The sequence below is a fragment of the Anarhichas minor genome, unplaced genomic scaffold (assembly GCF_050575085.1).
Source record: "Anarhichas minor isolate MPS153535 unplaced genomic scaffold, ASM5057508v1 ptg000018l, whole genome shotgun sequence".
NCBI lineage: Eukaryota > Metazoa > Chordata > Actinopteri > Perciformes > Anarhichadidae > Anarhichas > Anarhichas minor.
In genome coordinates, this window is record NW_027466464.1 from 4,856,061 (window position 1) to 4,874,843 (window position 18,783).

General features: G+C 41.7%; 1 protein-coding gene across 1 annotated transcript; it reads left to right on the forward strand.

The window, feature by feature from the left end:
- The first annotated feature begins 282 nt into the window (after positions 1-282).
- On the forward strand, positions 283-17,734 carry LOC142953035 (CD5 antigen-like). Its single transcript, XM_076095103.1, has 7 exons — positions 283-336; positions 480-600; positions 13,981-14,295; positions 14,388-14,669; positions 16,388-16,702; positions 16,795-17,079; positions 17,376-17,734. Exons 1-7 carry the CDS (start codon positions 283-285, stop codon positions 17,732-17,734), a joined length of 1,731 nt encoding a protein of 576 aa, XP_075951218.1.
- Positions 17,735-18,783: the final 1,049 nt, after the last annotated feature.

The window sequence follows — 18,783 nt, forward strand, 5'->3', positions numbered from 1 at the left end:
AGCTTTAAAACAATCACAAAGAGACTCAAAACTACTACAAAGAGACTTAAAACTACTACAAAGAAACTCAAAACTACTACAAAGATACGTAAACCGACTAGAAAAAGACTAAAACAACCACAAAGAGACGTAAAATGACTATGAAGAAATGTAAACCGACTATAAAGAGACTCAAACAACCACAAAGGTTTTAAAAGAACGCTAAAGAGAATCTAACTTATTCCTATATTTCTATTTCTCTAGCTCTATAGCTTCATAGTTCTATGGTTCTATACTACTTCCATGACTCCACATGCTGTACAGGACAATAACTCAACAGGTTGGTGTCAGACCAAAGTGAGAACAAGACACCAGAGTGAAGAAGTGTCTGATCCACTGGTCACACTGGAAACATGGTGGACAGAAGAAGCTGATCATGTGACAGAAACTCTTCTCTGTAAAACTAAAGACAGATAAGCACTTCCTCTTCCTGGACGCAGAGATACACCGAGGACAGCACACAGACACTCAGACGGGCAGAGAGACGGACGGGCAGAGACACGGTCTACCTGGACGTCATGGAGCACCTGTTGATGCTGCTGCTGTTAGTGTGGAGCTCAGGTAGGACTCTGATTTAGAGATGATGTGCTTAAATATATTTATTTTATATTTAAATATTTCTGTTGTATCTTTAAATCAGAGAACACACACACACACACACATACATACACACACACACACACACACACACACACACACACACACACACACACACACACACACACACACACACACACACACACACACACACACACACACACACACACACACACACACACACACACACACACACACACACACACCAGTCATTTAGCAAACGCTTTTATCCAAAGCAACATACAATTCAGGGTTAAGTGTCTTGCTCAAGGACACATCAACATGCGACTAGCGGAGCCGGGGATTGACCCGCCAATCCTCTGATTGAAGGACGGCCCTGCTCTCCACTTTCTCAAGTCTGAGAAAGTAACCCTGATGATGTCATAGTGATGTCATCAGGGTTATCTCAGCTTGGGTGTGGAGACTACAATTCAATAAAAGAATACTAAATATCAACCGGTTCCCATGACAATCTGTTTGGGATCATTTTATTGACCCAATGGTGAAAAGGCGTCAGCACATTGAAAAATGTAGAAGTAAAATAATATTGTGAGGTGAAATGAAGCTGTGAGCTGCTACAGACGTAAAGCCTCATAATGAAAGGGTAATATTGGCCTCAGTCTAATCTCTAACTACTACTATTAAAGTGCACTTCCATACATTACAATATGTCCATCACCATCATAATGAAGCCATACCAAGAAATGAAGAGTCTCCCTCTGTTTCACCTCGTCTCTCTTTCTCTCTCCCTCTCTATCATCCATCTCTATCTCTCTCGCCCTCCTCCTCTCTCCCTCTGTTTGTGTCCTTTGCCCACTGCGGTGGTCTCTGGTTTCCTTAATGGTTCCCAAGATGCATTGTGGCTTTGTGGGAGCGGTAAGGTGCAAGGGAATGTGTTTGTGCGGGTGTGTGTGTGTGTGTGAGTGTGTGTGTGTGAGAGAGGGAGTGTGTGTGTGGGCAGCGAGAGGTGAAGCGGTCATTTCGACACATGAGAGGTTTTCCATCAGCAGCTGGAACACACAGTGAAACACACATACATACACACACATAAACACATACACACACATAAACACATACACACACACACACATTGTGAAACACATACATACACACACACACACACACACACACACACACAAAAACACTGTGAAACACACATTGTGAAACACATACATACACACACACACACACACACACACACACAAAAACACTGTGAAACAGACTTGGGGTGTATCCCAAGTCTCTTAATTGTATCCTTGTTTCCCTCACTTGGGTCCTTTCTTTGCATCTTAGTCCCTCCCAGGGATGCATGGAGGAAACCATGCGAGGAGAGAGAAAACGAGTAAATACGTTTTAAGAGACGAGACGTCCTTTCCTCAGTTGCGTCACGTGAAGCAACGTTTGTTTCTGATGACGGAGGATCAGCTGATCACAGTCGGCTTTAGCAGCTGGAGAGACTTTTGATAAGTTTGTGTCTGTTCACATGATCACTGTACTTAATAATAGTAACTACTAATACTAATAACTAATAAAGACACAGTAGTCATCATAGTAGAGGTGTTTCTCTCTGTAGCCTGTTACCTCTTTAACAAACTGTGTTCTGTTTATGAGCTCAGGATCGATTTCTACCTGCAGAATGCATCTGTACTTTTTGAAATTCAGATTGTGACGTTATTATTAATTATCCCAGAATATGATTATGGTTTCTCTTGAATACTGGAATAAATGTATTAGGCTCCATGTTTCAGGTTAAATTTAAATGATAAAACTCATCAAACACTCAGGAATGATCAGCCTCACGTGACTGAATGAAATGATGATAAATGATGTAAAAAGTGTTTCATCTCTCCAGCTCTCTCTCTCTCTATCTATATATATATATATATATATATACACACATATTCATATATATATACTGTACATACATTAAAAGTGTTTCAATAATAAAAGTTATTGAGGGAAATATCAGATCATGAAAAGACAAATCTTTCTAATAAATGAAGAAAGTCGTTTGTGGTCCTTTTGTTGTTCAGTCTACAATGAACATTTATTTAAACCAGATGAATCAGAAAACTAATTAAATATAAATCTTGAGTTTAATCTGTGATCTGTCTTCACCCTGCTTTTTCATTTTAATTTAAAATAAACTAAATTATATATCTTTATATACATACTTTTAATTTTATAAATATTTATATATCTACATACATATATTTGTGTGTGCGTGTATATATATATACACACACACACACAAATATATGTATGTATATATATATATATATATACACACACAAATATATGTATGTATATATATACATACATACATACATACATACATATATATATATATATATATAATTGTTTGTATACATATATATATATACATACATACATACATATGTATATATAACAATATATTGTTTATATATTCATACATATACATACATATATTTGTGTTTGCATAAATATATACATATATAGATATACATTCACATACAATTTAAAAATGATGGCAACAAAGTGACACTTAATACAATTAAATAGATTTTAAGTTCTACAAATTTGATAAAGAAATATTGAATAAATTCACTCAATTTAATAAGTATATCCAAATTAGAGCAAAACTGATTTATATTTACTAAAGATCTGAGCAAAAATAATTTGGATTTACTCAATATCTGGGTGAACTTGATTTGTATTTATTAATCCTTTGAGGGAAATTGATTTATATTTACTGATTATCTGAGTGAAATTGATATAAGCTTTCTAAATATCTGGATAAACGAGCAGTCACGCTGCCAATATTTTCAACTACACAGTTGGATTCTCGCCTAAAGATTCTCAGAGGTGAATTTAATGATGAAATATACGAAACTTATAGAAAACTTACATTTCCGGTCTGTTTCTGTGCTGCGTTGGTGCTCAGCCCTCTGGTATCTTCGGACCGGGTAGTCTACCTTTGGACTACTGGAACAAAGAAATAAGCTCACTCTCCTTCCGCCTTAGCTAGGCTAACGTTAGCATACACCTGTAACGCCTGGAAGGGTGTAGCCAATCGGAGGCAGAGTAGTTGGCGGGTCTTCCCACAAGGCATTGTGGGTAGATGTGTCCAGCGAGTGATGATAGTCTTTCCCATCAGAAACGTGTCAAAGAAACAAGACAGCAGTCATTTTGTTCATGTTGTTGTCAGTGGATTAATTTGAGACTTTGTGGTGAGTAACAGACAGATGACATCCTACAGAGCACATAGAAGTAACACAACCAGCCTGAGAGAGAGGTTTAGTGTAGAACCTGTGCTATGGGCGGGAAGCTAGTGGCCCGGCCCATCCACAGTGACCTCTGTGACCCACTTCTGCATCCTGTCCCCTCCATTTACTGCCTGATAATAATCAAAATAATATGTTGTTATAACAAGTAGTAGTTAGCAGCATCGTGTTCCAGCCTTTGGTGGGGAAACACTGGAGACCCCTCACGGATGCAGCAAGCATAAATCACTCTGAAGGTTGTAAAAGGAGGAAGCGTTTAGGAGAGGAGACAAGGACAGGTTTAAAGGGTCTAAGCACAGGTTCAGCCATGAGGTGAGATGCTAAACAACTGTACTCAGAGAAACTTCAACAGCAGTTCTCGACTAATGACTGCTTCTGTCTGAAAGCTTCTCACACTGAAGTATACTCAAGCAACACAATGCTTGTTGTGATTCTATGTAATGGTGGTGTGTTGGAGATGTTTGGATGTTGCTGCTGTCTTTTTAACTTTGGACATTTCTCTGTTTTTAGCCCCTCCCCTCAGGATGCTCTGCCTTCTGAGGGGAGGGGCTCAATGAGAAATAAAAGAATTGTCACAACAAATATGACCCTTTAATCTACTCTTCTGTGATTGGCTGAAAAGGAATGAGACGTCTAATAAACGTTCTTGTTTTTAAATGCAGGTTCAACTGTCTGAATATAAATCTAACAACATCCAAATAAGTTTTGATGAAAATTGCAAATACATTTAAAAACAAATATTTGTGTCTTTTTTTTTACATTTACTTAAAACAACAAATATGTGTCTATTTCTCCAGAACTCCAGGCTGAAGGAAATCACACATCAACAGGTAAATAGAGAAAGAAAAGAGAAATAAAGAGCCAATGAAGCAGAATCAGCACTCAAGTGTTAGTTTGATATATTATTAATTACATTTATTTCTTTACTGACGACTCTCTTGTTTCTGTTCAGAAGCTGTCAGGTTAGTGGGAGGAGACAGTCGCTGTGCAGGAACACTGGAGGTGAAACATCATGGAGACTGGAGACCAGTAGATGAGTCTTACTGGATCCTGAAAGAAGCAGCTGTTGCCTGTAGAGATCTGGACTGTGGCTCTGCTGTTTCTACCAGACGGAGAGAGGAGTCCTCAGAGAGATCTGTGTGGAAGATCAAGTCTCACTGTGATTACTCTGGATCTGCTCTGAGAGATTGTTTAACATCAGATTCCTCTTCCTTCATCCTGGATCTCACCTGCTCAGGTAAGCCAACCAGTGACATCATCTGTGACAGTAATGTATCCAGGTGGACACACACATGCAGCAGCTAGAATGGCAGCAGACTTGTCTGATGAGCTGCTGCCTCATCAGGTGCTGAATGCACCAACATATCTTTATATATGGAACCTCCATGTCTGCTGCTTCAGGAGTCCTCTGGGCCGACCACCAACCAGCCTGAAAGGACTCCTCCTTCAGCTCCACAGCTTTCTTATTCACTGGTTTCCACCAGCAGCTTCTTTGGTTTCTTTGGACCATAACAGGCACCAATGACCTACTCCTGGACACAACTCTGAGCAGCTCAGCTCAGCCGGGGGATCGTCAGTATCTCCACACCGTCCTTCAGCCTGGACACTCCTTAAGGAGAGAGTCCAGCCCCATCTCTTTTACATTTTAGGGATCATTTTATGAACAGATTTATATTCTGGGTCACAGATCTTCTCAGGAAAATAAGTCAGAATGTTATTTAGTGTCTTTTATCTCTCTCTCTCTCTCTCTCTCTCTCTCTGTCTCTTTCATCTTCTATCATCTCTCCAGACTCTGTCAGGCTGGTGGATGGGACTAGTCTGTGCTCAGGCAGACTGGAGGTGAAGTCTAAGCAGTCTAACCAGTGGTGGTCCTCAGTGTGTGAAGGTGACTTTGACCAGCAGGATGCAGAGGTGGTCTGTAGGGAGCTTGGCTGTGGGGCTCCTTCAGTCCTCCAGGGGGCGCTCTATGGAGAAGTGGAGGCTCCAATGTGGACCAAAGAGTTCCAGTGTGGAGGCCATGAGTCTGCTCTCCTGGACTGTAGAAGCTCAGGCTCAGATAGAAACACCTGCTCACCTGGCAAAGCTGTTGGACTCACCTGCTCAGGTAGAAGAGGAGCTGCAGCTTTGATCTGGTTCATTTCTGTTCTACTGAAACTCACTTTGTTCTTTACTGACGACTCTCTTGTTTCTGTTCAGAACCTGTCAGGTTGGTGGGAGGAGACAGTCGCTGTGCAGGAACACTGGAGGTGAAACATCAAGGAGACTGGAGACCAGTAGATTACCCTTACTGGAGCCTGGAGAAAGCAGCTGTTGTCTGTAGAGATCTGGACTGTGGCTCTGCTGTTTCTATCAGACAGAGAGAGGAGTCCTCAGTGAGATATGTGTGGTGGATCTACTCTCTCTGTGATCAGTCTGGATCTGCTCTGAGAGAGTGTTTAACATCAGGTTCCTCTTCCTCCATCGTGGTTCTCACCTGCTCAGGTAAGCCCATCAGTGACATCATCTATGTAGCACCCCAACACTCTATAGAGAGTAGACCTAAGTTACCCTTTAAACTGGAATGATGGGGTGTTTGGGTTCAGTATCCTAAGGTAGCTACCACGAAGGTTTACCTGGTTTGGGTGAAATTTATATTATTTATATTACGCTCTTAATAAACTTAATAAACTGTCAAACTTAACAAAAGATCTAAACACTTAGACCAAACTCTATTTTAAATAAATGACCACAGACAACTTTTTGGGATGAAAAGGAAATAAAGGTTTACTGACTGCTTTTTACAATGTTCAAATAATATTAACCCTTTCAGGGGACAAGAAACTAAACACCAATAACACAAGTTAGAAACCTTTTAACATAAATAGTACTTTCAGAAATAATATGAAACCAAAAGTAATAACTGTTGGAGAAAACAGTTTGTGGTCCAAAGAATGAAACATGTTGACAGCGGAGGTGAAGTCCTCCTCAGGAACACACCAACAGTCCTTTCCGGTCAGCAATGGCGTCCTCTGGTCCAGTGACTCAGCAACTTTGACTTTTCACAGACACCCTTGCACTAAACTCTCGGCTCAATCAACTGAGATTAAGCAGTAAATGTGCAGTGCTGTCCACAGCGAACACTTTTCTTATCTAACCTAAACATTCACCAAGCTGTCTACCCTCACATGTCTCTGCATGTCTCTGCATATCTCTCTCTCTCTCTCTCTCTCTCTCCCTTCACGCGTCTTTTCTCTTCGCCCCGCCCTCTGCTTTACCTACAACCAATTACTGCAGGTGGGGCTGAATGATACCTAGAGTAACCAATCAAACAACATAGCTCAAACTGAAGGTACTGGCTAAATCCCAATGTCCCCCCTAACCCCTCAAACCCTTTATTTATTTTTTGTTCCATCTTTAACCCTTAATGTTTCTGAGTAAATTTAATACTCCAGGCTGAACACACGTGAGCCCTCCTCTTTGTTTACCTTTTTTTTTTTACGTGTCCATGCGTCCACTGTTTACCTCGTGTTTAACGTCACATTGCAATGATTTGTGGGTAATTCTCTTTGGCTAAGTCAGCATACCATGCTGACTTACGGAAAGGGTTCATAAAGGGCTCAAAATGTCTGCCAGAGAGCCCTCAAACACTTGACGATTTCACAGTGGGACAGCCCTAAATCCTCACGGACTTCGCGGGAGCGCGCCTCAAGGTCCGTGAGTCCGTAAAGGGGGACATTGGGATTTGGCCACTATCAGTGTTTTTTTTATTTTTTTCACTTAGTTTAACCCATTGTTTGCCGTCAATATAGTTTAGAGCTGTTTATTTCAACTATTTACATCCTAATTTATTTAAGACTAAATGATCTTAATCCCTCAGTTAACCACTTTTTCTTTATTAAACTAAATTACTTTCAGGTTCATTTCCTTACTGAGTTATTTCATCCAACTTTATTAGGAACTAACTTGTTTTAATACCTAACTTCTACACCAGGGCTACATCTATGTGCCAATCTACTTCCTATGTTTTGGTCCAGTCCCTCCCTCACTACATCCTGGGAATCTGTCTATAAAACACTCTCTGAGGTGCTCTGTCCCTTCATGAGCCTTCACCTGTCTCTTCCTTATTCGGTGTACCATTAGATTCCACATTGTCTGCTTTCAAACGTGACTTTTTTGCATGTTTAACTCTACTGGCTCAGCACCTGGTGTTGCTGAAGTGGAGACATGTTTCTTCATCAAGTTCAAGGCACATCTTCTGAGGTGTGGATACTTGTGTTCCATCAGTACGTCCCATAACTCTTCATTCATGCCAGGTGTTTCCCTTGATTTGATCTCAATGTAAATGTGCAGTGAGAGAATCTCTTTCTCAGCACCAAAGCTGTCCAGGTGGAACACTGATACTGTTTAGCTCTCAGTAAAGCTCTCAGTAAAGCTCTTCTGATGTTCTCATGTTGCTCCTCATAGATGTCAAGCTGCACAACGTCTTTGCCCTGATGTTTCTCTTCTGTCTGCATGTGAGGAAAGTTCACAGTGTTAAAGCCTACTTGACAGCAGTTATGTCTTTTAAAGGCGTTTCCTTCACTGATCCTGTTGATGACATGTTCATCATAATCCTGCAGCTCTAAATCAGCTTCTTGAACAGTAAAGGGAGATCTGTCACAAACACTGAATCCAGAAGCCACTGGTAGTCCTCTAGCTGTGCATCTTCTGCATGTAATGAAAGATTCAGAAAGTCTCACTGAATGTCAACAACAATGTTCCTCTGCTCAGCATCTTACATCAGTGTGCAGCAGTAGGTCTGTGTTCAAAGCCCTTCTCCTCCAAGTGAGTCCAGAATACCGTTCTCTGTAGAGTCCTGGTCCCAACACAACTCACAGTCTCCAAGGCAACATCCCTCCCTTCTTTCATGTTGAACATCTTCCACCACAGCGCTTGCTGCTGAATTCTACATGATAATAAAGGAAGTAGAGGAAAACTCTCTCTGTTAGCACAACATGATGAACCCAGTAGCACTAATCCGTCTCTGAGCTTCTGTGCACCGTTTTGTAATGCAGCTCCAAAGTGCCCTACTTTGGTAAGACCACGCTCACATTGCAGACAAGACAGACGCTGTTTGAATTTCAGGAAACATTAAAAGAATTCTCTTCCCAGTCTGACTAAATATGTTAACTTTATGATCTTTTGATATTTGTGTTTTGAGATAACTTAGCTTGCTGGTTATTGCTTATTATTATTCTAATTATTATTGACTTATTGTATTCTTCTGCTCTGAGCCTATTTTTAGGCCTCTGCTCGAAAATTGCATACCCATACTAAAAAGACTGTAATTATCTAACTACAAGGTCTATTTGAATAATTTTGATGTTATAATAAATGTAACACTTGTGAGATTTGTTCAGATGTGTAAATATTGTGTATATGCTACTGGTTGATAGTAAATGAAGATGTCACACAGCTCAAATTGAAAAGTTTCAGGTTCGCCTGAAAAAAAAGCACTTTTATTGATATTATTTCCTTGAAATAATGCAGTTGAAAGCATGAAGCCAAATCATAGCACAACATGTCAGCAGTCTCTATGCAAAATTTTACTTTGATAAAGTGAAGCATAAAAAAGTTAGAGAGGTTTTAGTACAGAGAGGTCAGGCGAGGTCAAGCAAAATTGTCATTTTGGAACCAGCTGTTCCATCTGTTCCATTGTACTTTTATATACTATATAACTATATATTTCACTTGTTTTATCACTAATAGTATTCAATCTATCCAAATACAGCAGTTTAGCATCATTTTGAGAGCTAGAATCCTCTCTGAGCCCTCTCTGTGTCGGTCCATTCTCGTCTGACTGCAGTCTGCCTGTGTCTATGTGAGGCTTTCTCAGCCTATGATTGGTCAATTCCAGACTATGACACCTCGTTTGACGCGTCAGAGTCTCAGGAATGCATTAGAAGTCACGAGGGCTTGATTGACAGAATCGTTAGCGGAAAATAATTGAACTGCGCCGTGCATCGCCCTGCGTAAATCGCCGAAAGTGAAATCCCTTCCCCCACGGTCCCCCAGGCTTGTCTGGCCCCCCTTTCACCAGGAAACACTTAAAAAACACAGGAAATACGTAGCAACAGTGTATTTAGGAGGAAAGCGAGGAATTATGCCGCACTTTTCATTATTCAGCGTAAAGCTGAGGTGCTGCTAAGATTTTTTTTTGGTGAAGCGGTTTGTTGGTCTACCGTTTGTTTGCTCACAGCTCTGTACTGTACTGGAGATATCTCTGGATTCTGTGTCGAATTGTCTTGCTTTCTGATACATCGGTTGTCCGTGTTAGCTTGTAGCTTTGTTTTGGTAGCTCGGAGTGGAGTGTTCAGCTTGCCGTGTCATGGCGAAAAATACGTGATATTGTGGTAAATCTTCTAGTTCAGGGGTCTTCAACGTTTTTCAGGCCAAGGACCCCCAAACTGATAGAGAGATGGAGCAGGGACCCCCGACTATATATATTGTATAAAATTGTGTTTTATATTAAACTGGGCCTCGTGCCATGTATAAACATACCTCTTTATTGTGCATTCAATACTAAGCTATTCAAATAATACACAGGTTCATATATTCATGTTTTTATGTTAAACATGTGCAAGGTACAGTGAGCAGGGTGGCCGTGCCACTGCCTTTTATAAACATACCTTGTCAGCTGATACCAATGCCAATATCAACATTTTCTGTCAATTGCATGATAATCATGCGTACAAGATATTCACATTGATGTTTTTATTTTAAACATGAATGTGGAAATTAAAAATGAGTGATGGCCTATTAGTGCCACTGCCATGCATAAAGATACCTGTTATCTTGCATACAATACTTAACTATTAAAATAATGGACGGATTCATGTTTGGGGGGGAAAAAAAGAACTTTTTTTTTTTTAATTGTCTAATCAACCAAAGATTTTGCGGACCCGCTGCAGTACCTCCGCGGACCCCCTGTTGAAGACCTCTGTTCTAGTTGATTATATTTATTTTGTGTAGAATTGTGTTTGGAGTTTGTAAAAATGGCTTAGATGATAGTATTGCCCAGACTTTTTTTATTTAATCTGGTATATAACATGTATACATGCATTATATTCGCTCTCGATACGTGCATTTTTTCGACGACATATGCTACCCCCCTTAAGCCCGAGAGCCCCCAAATTTGGGGGCCTCATGAATAACAGGTTTTAATGAATCTCTGAATTGTTGTTTCATGACATCTTGTTATTTAGTGTCTGGTGTTTCTTCTCTCTCTCTCTCATCTTCTATCATCTCTCCAGACTCTGTCAGGCTGGTGGATGGGACTAGTCTGTGCTCAGGCAGACTGGAGGTGAAGTCTAAGCAGTCTAACCAGTGGTGGTCCTCAGTGTGTGAAGGTGACTTTGACCAGCAGGATGCAGAGGTGGTCTGTAGGGAGCTTGGCTGTGGGGCTCCTTCAGTCCTCCAGGGGGCGCTCTATGGAGAAGTGGAGGCTCCAATGTGGACCAAAGAGTTCCAGTGTGGAGGCCATGAGTCTGCTCTCCTGGACTGTAGAAGCTCAGGCTCAGATAGAAACACCTGCTCACCTGGCAAAGCTGTTGGACTCACCTGCTCAGGTAGAAGAGGAGCTGCAGCTTTGATCTGGTTCATTTCTGTTCTACTGAAACTCACTTTGTTCTTTACTGACGACTCTCTTGTTTCTGTTCAGAACCTGTCAGGTTGGTGGGAGGAGACAGTCGCTGTGCAGGAACACTGGAGGTGAAACATCAAGGAGACTGGAGACCAGTAGATGGCTCTGACTGGATCCTGAAGGTAGCAGCTGTTGCCTGTAGAGATCTGGACTGTGGCTCTGCTGTTTCTACCAGATGGATAGAGGAGTCCTCAGAGAGATCTGTGTGGAAGATCAACTCTATCTGTGATCAGTCTGGATCTACTCTGAGAGAGTGTTTAACATCAGGTTCCTCTTCCTCCATCGTGGTTCTCACCTGCTCAGGTAAGCCCATCAGTGACATCATCTATGTAGCACCCCAACACTCTATAGAGAGTAGACCTAAGTTATCCTTTAAACTGGAATGATGGGGTGTTTGGGTTCGTTATCCTAAGGTAGCTACCACGAAGGTTTACCTGATGTGGGTGAAATTTATATTATTTATATTACGCTCTTAATAAACTTAATAAACTGTCAAACTTAACAATAGATCTAAACACTTAGACCAAACTCTATTTTAAATAAATGACCACAGACAACTTTTTGGGATGAAAAGGAAATAAAGGTTTACTGACTGCTTTTTACAATGTTCAAATTACTTTCAGGTTCATTTCCTTTCTGAGTTATTTCATCCAACTTTATTAGGAACTAACTTGTTTTAATACCTAACTTCTACACCAGGGCTACATCTATGTGCCAATCTACTTCCTATGTTTTGGTCCAGTCCCTCCCTCACTACATCCTGGGAATCTGTCTCTTAAACACTCTCTGAGGTGCTCTATCCCTTCATGAGCCTTCCTGGTCCCAACACAACTCACAATCTTCAAGGCAACATCCCTCCCTTCTTTCATGTTGAACATCTTCCACCACAACGCTTGCTGCTGAATTCTACATGATAATAAAGGACGTAGAGGAAAACTCTCTCTGTTAGCACAACATGATGAACCCAGTAGCACTAATCCGTCTCTGAGCTTCTGTGCACCGTTTTGTAATGCAGCTCCAAAGTGCCCTACTTTGGTAAGACCACGCTCACATTGCAGACAAGACAGACGCTGTTTGAATTTCAGTAAACATTAAAAGAATTCTCCTCCCAGTCTGACTAAATATGTTAACTTTATGATCTTTTGATATTTGTGTTTTGAGATAACTGAGCTAGCTGGTTGATCACATGGACAGTTGTAAACTTCTCCAGCTTGTCACTGAATATGAGCAGTAACCACGACTCCCAACATGCCTTGCAACAACAGGACAGAGCCATGGACCGTTTATAAGAAGTAGACTTAGTCACTGTGACGTCATCCAATGGTTTCTGGACTATCATTTAGAAACCTCAAATTTAGGTTGTTGGACGTCGCCATCTTATTTTTCTGCAACCAGAAGTGACACGAGAGGGTGAAGCTCAGTACAACCATTGTTATGCAACCAAAATATTACAATTAACTTTCATGAAGTGAAAACACACTAAAGGGTTAAAGTTGTGAGATGATGATGCTGTGGTTGAGATCTGTCAATCACTGTGTAGCCCCGCCCTAAAGCATCCCCTGCTTTATGGTCTGTTTGACTCTAAATGGTCTATTTGACCATCATTTACTAAATGAACATCATGCTGTATTGAAGACTTGAAACTAGAGATTGAGATCATAAACTCATGTTTACAATGTTTACTGAGGTAATAAATCAAGAGAGAAGTAGAGTCATTTTCTCATAGACTTCTATACAACCAGAGGAGTCGCCCCCTGGTGGACACTAGAGAGAATGCAGCCTTTAACACATGAAGCACTGACTTCACTTCTCAGAACCAGAAGTTGCCTCCTGGACATTACCCAGCATGCACCACAAGTCAAAGCTTTAATGTGATTTGTTATTGATGGTTGTTAAAGTGTTGTTTATAGTAGCCTACATGTAAAAGTGTTTTTGTGTTAAGTGATAAATTCTTAATGTGTGTAATGTGATGTGTTGTCACCCTCGTGTTGATTTGTATCTGGCAGGATAGAACACCTGTGTGGTTACACCGTTATAGAGCGGAGCGAGTACAACAGAACCAGATTAAATCCTTCCATGGTTCTAGTTTAGGTCTAAGCTTCTCACAATCAACTGTAAACCAGTCAGATGGACTGGTTGGGCTCCACTGGTCTGGACCTCGTGTCTGATCCACTTACTTTAGTTTTTACCATTGTGACCCATTCTACTTATGAAAACTCCTCAGTCAATACAACGAATACATTGAAACAGTATTATGTTATGATGTATTGTGAAAAATATTGCTTATTATTATTATTATAAATATTATTGACTTGTTGTATTATTTAATTGAATCTCTGAATTGTTGTTTCATGACATCTTGTTATTTAGTGTCTGGTGTCTCTTCTCTCTCTCTCTCATCTTCTATTATCTCTCCAGACTCTGTCAGGCTGGTGGATGGGACTAGTCTGTGCTCAGGCAGACTGGAGGTGAAGTCTAACCAGTCTAACCAGTGGTGGTCCTCAGTGTGTGAAGATGACTTTGACCAGCAGGATGCAGAGGTGGTCTGTAGGGAGCTTGGCTGTGGGGCTCCTTCAGTCCTCCAGGGGGCGCTCTATGGAGAAGTGGAGGCTCCAATGTGGACCAAAGAGTTCCAGTGTGGAGGCCATGAGTCTGCTCTCCTGGACTGTAGAAGCTCAGGCTCAGATAGAAACACCTGCTCACCTGGCAAAGCTGTTGGACTCACCTGCTCAGGTAGAAGAGGAGCTGCAGCTTTGATCTGGTTCATTTCTGTTCTACTGAAACTCACTTTGTTCTTTACTGACGACTCTCTTGTTTCTGTTCAGAACCTGTCAGGTTGGTGGGAGGAGACAGTCGCTGTGCAGGAACACTGGAGGTGAAACTGGGAGACTGGAGACCAGTAGATTACTCTTACTGGACCCTGAAGAAAGCAGCTGTTGTCTGTAGAGATCTGGACTGTGGCTCTGCTGTTTCTATCAGACGGAGAGAGGAGTCCTCAGAGAGATATGTGTGGATGATCGACCCTTTCTGTGATTACTCTGGATCTGCTCTGAGAGAGTGTTTAACATCAGGTTCCTCTTCCTCCATCGTGGATCTCATCTACTCAGGTAAGCCCATCAGTGACATCATCTATGTAGCACCCCAACACTCTATAGAGAGTAGACCTAAGTTACCCTTTAAACTGGAATGATGGGGTGTTTGGGTTCAGTATCCTAAGGTAGCTACCACGAAGGTTTACCTGATTTGGGTGAAATTTATATTATTTATGTTACGCTCTTAATAAACTTAAGAAACTGTCAAACTTAACAATAGATCTAAACACTTAGACCAAACTCTATTTTAAATAAATGACCACAGACAACTTTTTCGGATGAAAAGGAAATAAAGGTTTACTGACTGCTTTTTACAATGTTCAAATAATATTAACCCTTTCAGGGGACAAGAAACTAAACACCAATAACACAAGTTAGAAACCTTTTAACATAAATAGTACTTTCAGAAATAATATGAAACCAAAAGTTAATAACTGTGGGAGAAAACAGTTTGTGGTCCAAAGAATGAAACACGTTGACAGCGGAGGTGAAGTCCTCCTCAGGAACACACCAACAGTCCTTTCCGGTCAGCAATGGCGTCCTCTGGTCCAGTGACTCAGCAACTTTGACTTTTCACAGACACCCTTGCACTAAACTCTCGGCTCAATCAACTGAGATTAAGCAGTAAATGTGCAGTGCTGTCCACAGCGAACACTTTTCTTATCTAACCTAAACATTCACCAAGCTGTCTACCCTCACATGTCTCTGCATTCCTCCCGTTCTCTATTTATTTATTTATTTCTCTCTCTCTCTCTCTTTTCTCTTCTCTTCGCCCCGCCCTCTGCTTTACCTACAACCAATTACTGCAGGTGGGGCTGAATGATACCTAGAGTAACCAATCAAACAACATAGCTCAAACTGAAGGCACTATCAGTGTTTTTATTTTTTTAAGTCCCACTTAGTTTAACCCATTGTTTGCCGTCAATATTGTTTAGAGCAGTTTATTTCAACTACTTATTCAACTATTTACATCCTACTTTATTTAGGACTAAATGATCTTAATCCCTCAGTTAACCACTTTTTTTTTATTAAACTAAATTACTTTCAGGTTAATTTCCTTACTGAGTTATTTCATCCAACTTTATTAGGAACTAACTTGTTTGAATACCTAACTTCTACACCAGGGCTACATCTATGTGCCAATCGACTTCCTATGTTTTGGTCCAGTCCCTCCCTCACTACATCCTGGGAATCTGTCTCTAAAACACTCTCTGAGGTGCTCTGTCCCTTCATGAGCCTTCCTGTTCCCAACACAACTCACAATCTCCAAGGCAACATCCCTCCCTTCTTTCATGTTGAACATCTTCCACCACAGCGCTTGCTGCTGAATTCTACATGATAATAAAGGAAGTAGAGGAAAACTCTCTCTGTTAGCACAACATGATGAACCCAGTAGAACTAATCCGTCTCTGAGCTTCTGTGCACCGTTTTGTAATGCAGCTCCAAAGTGCCCTACTTTGGTAAGACCACGCTCACATTGTAGACAAGACAGACGCTGTTTGAATTTCAGTAAACATTAAAATAATTCTCCTCCCAGTCTGACGAAATATGTTAACTTTATGATCTTTTGATATTTGTGTTTTGAGCTAACTGGTTATTGCTTATTATTATTATAAATATTATTGACTTGTTGTATTATTTAATTGAATCTCTGAATTGTTGTTTCATGACATCGTGTTATTTAGTGTCTGGTGTCTCTTCTCTCTCTCTCTCATCTTCTATCATCTCTCCAGACTCTGTCAGGCTGGTGGATGGGACTAGTCTGTGCTCAGGCAGACTGGAGGTGAAGTCTAACCAGTCTAACCAGTGGTGGTCCTCAGTGTGTGAAGATGACTTTGACCAGCAGGATGCAGAGGTGGTCTGTAGGGAGCTTGGCTGTGGGGCTCCTTCAGTCCTCCAGGGGGCGCTCTATGGAGAAGTGGAGGCTCCAATGTGGACCAAAGAGTTCCAGTGTGGAGGCCATGAGTCTGCTCTCCTGGACTGTAGAAGCTCAGGCTCAGATAGAAACACCTGCTCACCTGGCAAAGCTGTTGGACTCACCTGCTCAGGTAGAAGAGGAGCTGCAGCTTTGATCTGGTTCATTTCTGTTCTACTGAAACTCACTTTGTTCTTTACTGACGACTCTCTTGTTTCTGTTCAGAACCTGTCAGGTTGGTGGGAGGAGACAGTCGCTGTGCAGGAACACTGGAGGTGAAACATCAAGGAGACTGGAGACCAGTAGGTTACTCTGACTCGATCCTGAAGGAAGCAGCTGTTGCCTGTAGAGATCTGGACTGTGGCTCTGCTGTTTCTACCAGACAGAGAGAGGAGTCCTCAAAGAGATCTGTGTGGAGGATCAACTCTCACTGTAATCAGTCTGGATCTGCTCTGAGAGATTGTTTAACATCAGGTTACTCTTCCTCTATCCTGGACCTCATCTGCTCAGGTAAGCCCATCAGTGCTGTCATTTATGACAGCAATATTTCCAGTATGTTCCTTCCTCTGTCACAGTGACAGTCAGTGGGTTTCCATTGGACTGAACTTTAAAGTTATCCAGGGCAACAACATCCTGAAGTGTAGAGAGGTGGGCTGGTTTCTGGAAGCTTCAAACCCTCCATAGACTGCTGAGGTCCACCTGACAGGACACACCTGTCTGTCTGTCAGACCTGTGACATCACGTCCTTATTCATCTTGTTCAACGGAGGGTAAACGTGAACTTTCATCATCTCTCTGTGTTTACAGACCTGCTGCTTCAGCCAATCATCTCTGTGTCCTCCTCAATGTATGGGGTCTCTGAGGCCCAGCAGCAGGGGGCTCCGGTGCTCAGGCGCTCCACCTTCACCATCTGCTGCTCCATCCAGCCACAGTACCCAGGAGGCTCCTTCCAGCTCACCTTCACCTCCTCCAACTCAGCACACAACTACACCCAGCCAGCTGTCAATCACTCTGCGCACTTCCTGTTTCCTGCTGCAGAGCCCGCCCACCAAGGAAGCTACAGCTGTGTTTATCACCTCTATGTTTTTAATCATACCTTCTCCTCTGAGAGCCGTCTGCTCTCCATCACTGTCTTGGGTAAGCTGACTGTTTACATGCAGGTTTGAAGATGATTGGTCCAAACTGACTGAAGATGATCAGCTGACCACAGAGTCCATGCATGTTGTTGTTTCTGGAATGACACGGTGACTCCTGTCATTGTGTTACACATGTCATATAGTAACCAAACCTAAGCACAGTCTATAAATGACAACAGCTAACAATTTACTGTAGCACAGAGCAGGTTTGGTTACCAGGATAACTCTGGTTCTCTGAGAACTGAAGCAGCTTCTGACGTGACCAATCACAAAAGCTCCACTGCCACCACATCAGTCATAACACCCCTTAGCCCCCAACTCTCCATTTTCAAGTATAGTTCCTCCACCTATCAGAAGCAAGAAGGGCGGTGTGCTCCGATACCTCACTCAGAGAACCAGGGTTATCCTGGACACCAAACGTTGAGACAGTCGTTAACGATAGCAGTTACACTTTCAATTGACTCTTCAATAAGTCCCGCCCCTCTAACACTGACTGGCCAATCATAGCGTAGTATGGTCCAGCTCTGACCAGGAGCTCTGGTGATGAAAACAGGACGTAGGTGATGACATCATTGTAACATGAAACCAAGACTAACCAGATTCTCTCTAGTGTCCACCAGGGGGCGACTCCTCTGGTTGTATAGAAGTCTATGAGAAAATGACTCTACTTCTCTCTTGATTTATTACATCAGTAAACATTGTAAACATGAGTTTATGGTCTCAATCTCTAGTTCCAAGTCTTCTTCAATACAGCATGATGTTCATTTAGTAAATGATGGTCCATTTAGAGTCAAACAGACCATAAAGCAGGGTATGCTTTAGGGCGGGGCTACACAGTGATTGACAGGTCTCTACCAGAGACGTATACGGTGTCTCTACGTCACTCCTCCTCAGTCCAAATATGGTCACTTCCTGTTCACTGGTTGCAAAAAACCAAGATGGCGACGGCCACAGTCTACAAACCATTGAGTGACGTCACGACGACTACGTCCACTTCTTCAATAACGTCTGTGATTCAAACAGTGAACAGGAAGTAAACATGAAGAGTAATACGTGTCAGTGATTGTAGATTTCAGGGT

What these genes read in the sequence shown, in the direction of transcription:
- LOC142953035 (XM_076095103.1), top strand. Translation starts at nt 283, where the DNA reads ATGACTCCACATGCTGTACAGGACAATAACTCAACAGGTTGGTGTCAG. An exon ending in GCTGTTAGTGTGGAGCTCAG is followed by an intron (nt 601 to 13,980) that starts GTAGGACTCTGA and finishes TTATCTCTCCAG; the next exon opens with ACTCTGTCAGGCTGGTGGAT. An exon ending in CGTGGATCTCATCTACTCAG is followed by an intron (nt 14,670 to 16,387) that starts GTAAGCCCATCA and finishes TCATCTCTCCAG; the next exon opens with ACTCTGTCAGGCTGGTGGAT.